This window comes from Lingula anatina, chromosome 3 (genome assembly GCF_051362555.1).
Source record: "Lingula anatina isolate TDL-2025a chromosome 3, LinAna3.0, whole genome shotgun sequence".
Taxonomy (NCBI): domain Eukaryota; kingdom Metazoa; phylum Brachiopoda; class Lingulata; order Lingulida; family Lingulidae; genus Lingula; species Lingula anatina.
Genome location: NC_141769.1, coordinates 12682790 through 12693089, shown reverse-complemented (window position 1 = coordinate 12693089; position 10300 = coordinate 12682790). Strand labels below are relative to the sequence as shown.

Genomic DNA, 10300 nt, shown 5'->3' with positions numbered 1-10300 from the left:
AAACCATAGTGAATATTAGTCATATGAGTTTTTTATGACACATGCACGACATATTAATATTTCCAATTTCATGCCTTGTGTGTTGTTTTAGGAAAACAATTTTCTTGACAATTGCCTGGCGCAATCCTTTGTACTGTGTATAGTTGGCAGTTTGTCAATATTTTTATCAAGAGCGGTGGGAAAACTTGGGTGCTGATGAATCAAAAGACGAGATCATTAACCTACAAGTGCGTATAGATGCAATGAATAAAGGATTCGATTGGATGCTTAATTTCCCTTTTGATTTAGCAGACAAACTGGTCTCTGCACACAGTGGAAAAAGGATGTTTGAAGAGTGTGTGTAATTGGAAATTTGAAACAGCAGTCTACACATAAGCCTTATCTTATTGATTGAAAGAAATAACTAGAAATCTAGGGATCGTCTGCTTAACGCGACCACCCTTTTGTCATATCATCGCAATAACGCCTTTCCTTTGGAAGTTTTAGCTACCATTCACGGCGCAACAAAATGCGATCAATTCCTAGGTCTGTACTTGTTGCCGATCTGAAGCTTTAATAAGTTTTTAGGTATAATTGGCAGCCAAATGGTCGATATTTCTCCTGCGTTATTAATTTGCGGGTAAAGATTATAATAACGTTTATGTGCGTCAGACTTGATGGGTGAAACGTACCGTTCTTTAGAAATCGTCTGCTTTTCAACCGGCATTTAAACATACCGCTACAATCAATGCCTCGTCTTACACTGTGGGATCGATACACATCCCAAGTTCAAATAATCCTTGGCATTAAAGAAAAGTTGGCACGTTGTGTGAGACATTTCACGTGTACGGAGGTCTAACGGGACTCGAAAATATTTCTTGGATCAATTCAAAACCTGCAGGAGGAGCAGAGTGAAATGGCAACTTTAATCCGCCTTTTAGCTGGATGTTATTGTATATTCATTTTAGGTGAGTACCTTATTAAGCATCGAAGGAGTACATTCAATACATACAAGCGCAACTTTCTCGAGGGGTATTCATATGGTGTCACGATACCAAAGAAGTATTTTTGATTTGGTCCAATCTGTGAATTGTGCTTTTATTCTAAAACATGAAATAGAAGTATAAGGCTATATATTTTGGACCTCCAAATAAAGGTGTTCTACAACTGTACCAAAAATACTGTAAGCATCAGTTACACTTTTTCTCTGGTGTCTGTGTCATATAAAGTAAAACGTTTTAAAAACATGACATGTCAAAAAAAATTAAAATGAATGACATAAAACGATTTCGTGCTGGGTATTTTTACATGTGTACTCACATTTAGGGTTTAAATACTTTCAATTTGACCAGTGATTACTTTATATACTGTAGATAACACCATCGGTAACGAGTCTTGATACACGTGTATAATGTGTATCCAATAAACACGATTCCGTTCCAAATTAATAATGGGCGTTTGCCAAAATAAAAAAAAATGCATTCGATTTAATTAAGAGGGTGCTTTGTTGAATCTCCAAGTAATTATCATGGACTTTATGCCAAACATGGCTTAGTTAAATATTTAAGAGCTTCCAGAGGATATGTACAATACATTTATTAACACCCAGTTCACACTGGCTTGTGAACACGCATAGAGAACGATTTAGACTACACTTAACACTAGGTCTCAGGAAATTATTCTTAGATAGAAAAGTCGGTGAAAAGTGGTGTCGAAATAATTTCCATAGTTTCTCAACCCGTATCTTTTATTCTCCATTATTAATTCCCCTTCGCCTAGAGGTTCGCAGGTATATATGGGACGGTTAAAAATATTCTTCTATGTCTTATAACCACTGACCACTGCCTCCTCACGGCGTACATGTAGCCAGTTCTCGCCTGTGTCAAGTCTCTCCTGAGGACTGGGTCATGCGGATTCCAATTGACTCCCAAGCCGCTCAGCATACAGGCGGCTTGCAGACGCTTATGGTGGCGTGGTTTTGGGGGGACAGTTTCATATAAGAGCATTACTAAGTGTTCGAAGGTAAACAATTATACGAGACCAAATATAGCGGCCGAGTCTTGCGAAAATTACCCAAAATTCATGATCGCCGTTTCCGTGGAAGGCTCTGGGAAGCATTGAGAACGATTTTCAATACAGATGTGTTTGAAATCAAGTCACTGCTTCCAAGATGTTAGAGCCAAGCTAAAGTACTTGTGTTTTTCAAGCACGCTGAACATTGCCTTAGTAGTTTTAACTTCTTAAAAATATTGAATCTTTTTTTGCCCACGCCCCACTAGAATGATGCATAGAAAATAGAGGAAAATGTAGCGGTGGCCTACATGAAGAGCAGAGAACGATGACTTTATCATGACTTGCCGTCTACTCGGACCACATTCATATACACGTTTTCCAATATCATCTTTGAAGCACACTTGGGTATCACCCATGCTTCTCTTCTGGTTCAGTAAACAGTAGAACGTGCGAAAAACTGATAGACCCAAGTGTCTGCAGACAGCGCGCCTAAATGCTGACTGATAACTGCGCTGAAAATCAATCCAAACTTTTCTACTGAAAGGTATTTTATGGCCGTCTGAGGATCATAATCAATAAAAAGTTTTGAGTTATTGCGCTGTTATGGTCTGATCATGATCTGGAATTAAGTGAAATGATGCTTGACAAGAAATATAGTCCCACTTGCCCACCTGGAATAAATATAATTAGTTTGTACGTGTATTACATGTCGTTGTTACAATATTCTGGTGGCTTCAAGATAAGGAATTGAATTGAAAAGGGAAACCGTTATGCCCTTTCTAAGTCAAAGGGTTCCATCTTTTGAAGACGTCACACTTAAAATGACACTCTCTCCAATCCCAAGTCCTTTATCTAATTATTTATCTCGGAAATACATGTAGATCCCCGTATTACCCCACAAGAAGTAAAGCCTGCAGCACCCAAACAAATAAGAAGGAAAGCCCGTGGTATTGGACGGTACACTCTATTCCAAATGACAATTGTTAAATTTTAATTACAAATTAAAATGTTTAAATACGGAATCCGCTTCGGGGTCCACCCCCATCACCGAATTTGCACAGTATATGCAACGTGAATATAAAAGTCTCCACATCTTTGATAATATCAGTGGCTGGTATCAGTCATAAAGAAAGGTCGAAGACCAACAATGCCTACATACATGTATACTTTTATGATTTGTATTTTTCATGACAAAATATAACGGCTTAAGTTCTTTCAGTCCCTTGAGGTGAATAAACATCGATAATAACAATGACTTTAATGTAGCATTGGCCCCAGGAACAATCTTCTTATTCTTGCTGTTTATTTCGGCAAAGAAGTAAGGCTATTGTTTAATATTTTCATTGTGAAACACTGTTCCGTTCACCGTGTTGTTCAATCGAAAAACCATTTTCTTTTCGTTTCCATGCACCGCCCAGCAGCATTTAAGCTGAAGTCGGTGTCTAAGGAAATTACAATCACTTTAAAGATATAGATTAAGGTAAAACTCGAAATTTATTTAGAAGGGGAAAAAATCAAATGAAATGAGAACAGAAGCAATGAAGAGAAATCGAATTGGACATGCTGCACTGTAATTGTTTTAACATATCAGCCGATAATTTGAATAAAAGAGACACTAACACTATTGCAAATGTTTCGTCAAAATGAAATTTGCTCAGTGTCAAAAGCTATTTAGTTTTTCATTATGTGTGAAACGTAGCTACGTGTAGTGAGAATCTATGATTAATAATTGAAGTAATATAACGATTTTTAACTACGCAGTCATGTTTTTTTTTCTTTTTTTTATAATTAGGTCCGAAAGCAGTGGTGGTTCGGCGGGGAGGGGGAGGGGGGGGAGAACCTTTTGGCTAGAAAAGATCATCGCTGAATCAAAATATGATCCAAGCTCTACATGTACGTCCTTTCTCAATTGGGTCAACTCAGAGGTAAAAAAAAGTCCAGTTTGTATTCAGAAAAAAGGCGTACTTTGAAATCGCAGGCTCCGGGCATTTTAGTGTAGTTCTTGTACGCATCTCTTATGTGCATGCATGCTAGCGTGCTCGAAAAAGAGGGAAGTGCACATTTTAGAGCGTGCATACATGAATAGATGTACATGCATGCGTGTAAGCCAACGCACGACAAAGGCCTGCATTAAATCTATTGGTAATGTTCTGACACGAACTGTATATTAAACTTGGTATTCTCTTGCGTTTTCACCTCAAATTGTGCCGAAGTGAAGCGCCATATGTGTATTGTAAAGCTCCTCTGGGCCATGAAATCATGGCATTTCCAGCCCTGGGACGTAAAAAGGTAGTCTGTTCAATCACACTCGGCCTACACGATGGATTTCTAAAATGCAATGTCTCATACCTTTAATACAAAAGCATCTGTTTTTATGTGTTTGCTGAATGTTATTTTCTGCGCAATGCCCATCATCTTAGATTAATCGATTTTACTAGAAATGGGCATGAACAGATTTTTGTCTGCTTTAGTTGAGGTAAATCTCCAGACAATAGTTCATCGTGGCTGCTGGATAATTTCAGTGTCATTGTAGCGGACCTAAATGTATTTCTGACGGTTGCCTCTTTGAAGCATCGCCTCTAAAAAGCTTAAATGAGCAAGTTAACCTAAAACCGAGTAGCTGAGTGTACAAATTCAAAAGTCGCTGCATCTGTATAGAGGTTCGGCAACATATCTAGGGCCAATAAGTCCTGCATGTGGGACAAAACAACCGTGCTTCTCTCATAATTGCTAAGCTTTACGAAAACTATTTGCCTTGAATTAAAATCACATAAGGTACCTTCTATATCGTAATATCCTGTCTACAACATAACCCCAGTCTTTTATTATGTCAGTTAACATGTAAAGTTCATTTATAAAAATCGATATTTATATGAAGAGTGCATTTCCTTCTGTGGCATCAATAACCGGCGATAGAATACCATTCATAAGATTGAACATTGACTTGGAATGCAATTCACTCATTTTAACTGACTTAGGGTACCAGTGCCATTTATATAAACATTCAAGCATTTAATATCGTTATCACAGAGAGTTAATCATATATGTTTCAAGCAAAGTCAACGTGTAGATAAAGAATATCCAAACTGTAGAACTACTGATTACGGTGCACAGTTAGTAAGATCCATTTCAAAATCCACATCTTCAGATGTTTTCATCTTTTTGGCATACAATGCCAAACTAATACTTTTAGCTGAACACACAAATAAGTTCGGTGACGGGTCATTCTTCGAACACCATTTCCTATCTGCCTACATTATCGCCGTTTTGACAGTTAAAGTGGAAAACCAGATTACGTAGAATGTATTTGACGGTATAAGAGCCAACCAGGATGTAACCGCTGGGTTAATGACGTCAATGTATTCATCCTCTTTCCAAGTAAAATCAGCTCTACCGGATACTCACTTCGCCATTTGGTTTGCATAATTGGTTTAGCGAAAATGTATAATCCAGCGGAAAGCACTGATCTCCAAGTAAGCAATACTAGGATATTTGAAGAATTGAGCTGTGCTACAAAATTAAGTTTGCCATTATTTCACCATGCTCATACCCCTTATCAGTTTCCCCTAATTATAATCTTTGCGCTTTATTTTCTATCGTAACCAACATAATGAAAAGCTTGATCCTTTATAATCGAGAAAGCTTGATCCTAATTTTTTGTGATTCTATGCTGAAGGCGTATCCGGTTTGCATAATAATGATCAATTTTTTAAAAATTTTCTTGTAAGTAACAGTGATAGTGATATTACGTATTGCTTATTTTCAATAGAACTCCAACATCGATCATGCTTTGAAGTGAACAAGACCTGGATGAGGGAAACGCTGACCACTCGTTTCTTTAGCCCTCGCCACCACGCGCATGACCCAGCGGTCAAGAATGAGACCATGGTGTTCATACATGATTATCTGCAAAGCCAGGGACTGGACACCAGAATACATAGCTTCGATACAGACTTAGCGGGAGTAAGTGCACAGTGAACACAAAATGTGGCTTTAATTTCTCTTACTATGGTTAGTTTATTCATTGGTGGTATACAGTCATTAAATTTTTGTGAAAATCCTTTCAGAAGTTAAAGAAAGAACATTGGTTAACGACAGGATTTCTTGTATCACTGTACGCATTGCGTTAGGGGTGACACTTTTTGGTAGCGGAGTATATGACCTCCTTCCGCGTTCACAGATGAACTTAAAATTTGAGCACGGGCAAACCCAATAGTACGCCAGAAGTCGAAAAGCAGACGAATCCCTTCCCAATGCCTTCCCCATTTGCTATTTCCTTTTGAGGGTGTAGGATTGGATACCACTCTATAACGTGAGATCTGCAATAAAAAGAAAATCCCGGTCCCAGTTAGAACACAAATGTTTAATCATGTGAGTGGCCAATCAGATTTTGGTTATTTTATCAGGAATATCTAGCAATATCTACTAACTGAAACTGAAATACGATTTTAGTGTAGATTTATGTGTGCGATATATGTTCCACGAGAAGTACCCTATATTCTGTATGGAAATAGAATGTATTGTTTTGAAATAACTTTTTCAATATTTTAAATATCTCAGTGACAAGCGTAACACCCCATTATTGTTCTTATTATGTATTTATGTATATTTGCCATTTTTGGTTGGGTTACATTTAAAACCGGAATAAATATATAATAATTAGATATTAAATAAATGAATCTTGTATATCACCCGTTTTCCAGGTGAAAGGGCATAATGTAATAGGTATTCTGAAAGGACGTCAGTTTGGTACAGTACACGACTTCCCACTGGCAATAGGAGCGCATTACGACACAATGCGGACCTCACCAGGTATACCACATGTGCAGCTGCGATTGCACTGAATTGTCATAGTTGTTACGTTTTTATATCCGAACAATAGAACTGTTGCGGCATTTTCTCGGCAATTGCGTTTGTTGAGAAAAAGGTATGTATCTTTGCTACAAGGTGCAAGAGTAGCCTTCAGCATACGTACCTAAGGTAGAAGTTCAATTTTCATGCATCGTGTGCATTTATTTCAGAGTGATAGTGATTATCTAAAAAAAAAATTAAGTTAAGTAGTTTGTGTTATAATAAAACATGTTTCATTCAACATAGAAGTTCACAACATGGAGTTTTTTTTCTTTACCAATAGGTGTAAATGATAATGGGTCTGGTGTGACGGCAATGTTGGAGGCTGCTAAGGTCCTTACGCACACTGGGTGTAGACCGAACTATACATTATTCTTTATTGCCTCAGATTTTGAAGAATGGGAAAGTTGTAAGTAGTCACACACACACACATACACACACACACACACACACACACACGCACACACACACACTTAGAGAGAGAGAGAGAGAGAGAGAGAGAGAGAGAGAGAGAGAGACTGGTACCCGAGACAGCAGCGTGTTTTCATATATTACGCGTTTGCACAAACCTCTCGTAGTTCTTTTTAAACGAGGATAAGATGGAAACAAACCCCCGCAACTGTATAGAATTTTACTATGAAATGATAGCGACATACGAGTACGTATATCAGTTTGTATTCTAAAAAAAATAATAACGGATTAAATAATGATGACAGGAAGACTTGCTTTCTTCCCCTCCCTCTCCTTTGCCCCAAGTTTTAGTCGAATATTTCACATCTACTTTCCATTTTGGGCAGGGTTTTGTACTGAGTGCATTTATTTCTTTTTTTTTTTTTTTTTTTTTTTTTTTGGGGGGGGGGGGGGGGTAGTTGGGAAGTTACTTTGCTCCCCTACCACAGATTCCTCATATTATAATGGCTAAATGTCAAAACAGTTTCTACCCTGTAAAACAGATTTCATGCGTTTACATGGGTTTGCTATGAAGATGAGACATGACTTGTGAACTTTCCAATAAATCTTTGATAGATGGAAAAGACATCGCATGCAGCAAAATCGCTTGTGGAAGCCGGGAGCTGGTAAAAACGTGGTTCCCGAAGTTCTGGAAAGACAATTACCCTGCAAACACCGCGGCAGACAATCTCCCGCCTTTCCAAGGGATAATGATACTGGACGTCGTTATGAACGTTGATCTGACGGCGAAGTCGCAGAATATACCCACAGAATTTGAACAGGTGAGCGCCGCCGTGGGCACACCCGTTTGTTTGTTACATACCGGTACATGTGTGACATAGTGAGCTAAAATAGCTGTATCTGTAGCTTTAAAGATGCATTGATAACGTGCTCCATCGTCTCCTCGGAGTCACAGAAAGCAAGCTGTGCATCAATACGAACATTGTTTGGGGACATTTGCTTAATCTCACGGAGTTTTAACTTTTTGTTAAGCCAACGTTAAGCTAACAATGACGGGGTTATTTGTGCAACAAAATGCATTAAAACATTTTTCAAATTAGGTCAGTTCTGTCATTACTCTGGTTCTCTTTTATTAATCCAGGCGTTTCCTGACGTCATTAAGAATATTGTTTCTCGGGATGGACGCGGAGACTTTCTGGCCATTATAGGCCGCTCTGAGGAACGAGATATGCTGGATCACCTTCAGACAGATTGGAATAGCGTGGCTGGAAACCCCCAGTATCACGTGAGTTCTTTCTTTTTCATTACGAGTTTCATGTAAGAAGACCAATGCATGCGAACATTATTAGCATCCGCACGAGAAATAACACCACAACAATGGCAACCAAGGTTAATTTTTTTGATGCAGTTTTGAATATACTGTAGTTACACCAACAACCATGGGCATCTATGTCTTAAAAGTTAACAATACTGCGAACGTTTTGTCGTCCTACTAAGGAATGGGTGACTTTCATCCATAAAGTCAAAGGTGATTGCCATTAACGTATTTTATTTTACAACAACAAAGGTGAAGGACAGATAATGATAATAATAGAAAAATCATTTTAAAATTAATTGATTTGAAAAAAATTTACGATTTGTATAAGATGATAATAACTATTTAACGAGATCATTTTTTGTTATTATGTCGATGATATCTTGCAAATAGTTTTTCTTCACATACCTTTTTATTTAGTGACGAAAAGAACATGTTACTTGTAATTTTTCATTTTAGTGACATATGGTAATCGCGTTTCTTTTATATGTTTGGTTTTTTGTGGTTGTAGATTGAACGTTTCAATCTTCCGCCAATCGACAAAACTCCACTCACAGAGAAAGATGTATGGTCGCACTACAACAATTTTGGGCGCAGTGACCATATTAGTTTTTGGCTTAGTAATCTCCCAGCAGTTTTGATAACAGATACGGGTGAGTTTGTTCTTTTAAAACCGTATTTTTTCCTCAGTTTCGCGCCTCGCTACTATGCAAGTGAAGCGGTACGCACTTACAGATATGTATCGTTATGTTATAACTTATGTACCTCTTTTTTTCATATATGACATTAACTGGCAACAGCAAACCACTCTGAGCAAGCATAAACTTATCATTATAACATTTTATTGGTTTATTAAAAACATTCTTACAGTGACATCATCTTTAGGATGTATAATATAGAAACAACGTTTGGACCTTACAGTGAGGGTTGTTGTTTTCAACATTTTCATTGGTTTCCAGCTAATTTCCGCGGCGCTATGAAGAGTTGCTACCACACCACGTGTGACGGCATCGCTCTTGTTACAGACGACAATCTGGAATTCCTAGCACAGACCACAAAAACGATTATCAACACTATGGGGAAAATGTCTGGAATGCCTTGCCTGCATTCAAGTACATCGTTAAATTTTACATTTGGTAATGACCTTTATAATTTACTTAAACGAAATTAAGCCATGTGATATGATACAGTTATAGTCAGTTTATCATACTGAATGATGACTAGACTCTTTTCTTAGATGATAATCATATACATTGCTCTTCACTTTCAGTGCTGGCTCTGTCAGTAAAAAAAAGTACTTCAGGATAAACATAACATTTTTAAAATTGAATATTTCGAGTTGTAACAGTTCTGTCAATATCTCAACTCTTTTACATACAACAAATGGAATTAAATGAATAATGTATGTGCGATAGATTTCTGTGCGTCGTTCTTTAGGCAATATCGATCATGTCTAATACGTGTCTCAAATTTCAGCCAATATAGGCGTGGACAGGACAATTTCGGGATTCGCGCCCGCTCTTGTAGCGTTGACAACATCGATATCGATTGGACACTTATTAATATAAGAACAAACCGTCATTACAAGTAACCATATCCTGCAGTGGTTGATTCAGCCATTGTAGAGGCAAGTGGAGTAAAAGTTGACCCAGTCACTGCAGACAGGCGGTGCGCAGAGGTTGGCTCAGCGGTTGGAGAAACTGGTTGAGCAATGGTTGGTGCAGCGGAATT

General features: G+C 37.9%; 1 protein-coding gene across 1 annotated transcript; it reads left to right on the top strand.

Annotated features, from left to right (window-relative positions):
• Positions 1-656: 656 nt before the first annotated feature.
• Positions 657-10277, top strand: LOC106174511 (uncharacterized). Its single transcript, XM_087007940.1, has 9 exons — positions 657-947; positions 5762-5955; positions 6696-6804; positions 7127-7252; positions 7870-8075; positions 8396-8539; positions 9081-9282; positions 9529-9705; positions 10174-10277. The coding sequence occupies exons 1-9, from the start codon at positions 896-898 to the stop codon at positions 10275-10277; spliced, it is 1314 nt and encodes a 437-aa protein (XP_086864066.1). The 5' UTR covers positions 657-895.
• Positions 10278-10300: the final 23 nt, after the last annotated feature.

What these genes read in the sequence shown, in the direction of transcription:
- LOC106174511 (XM_087007940.1), top strand. Translation starts at nt 896, where the DNA reads ATGGCAACTTTAATCCGCCTTTTAGCTGGATGTTATTGTATATTCATT. An exon ending in CACAATGCGGACCTCACCAG is followed by an intron (nt 6,805 to 7,126) that starts GTATACCACATG and finishes CTTTACCAATAG; the next exon opens with GTGTAAATGATAATGGGTCT. An exon ending in TACCCACAGAATTTGAACAG is followed by an intron (nt 8,076 to 8,395) that starts GTGAGCGCCGCC and finishes TTATTAATCCAG; the next exon opens with GCGTTTCCTGACGTCATTAA.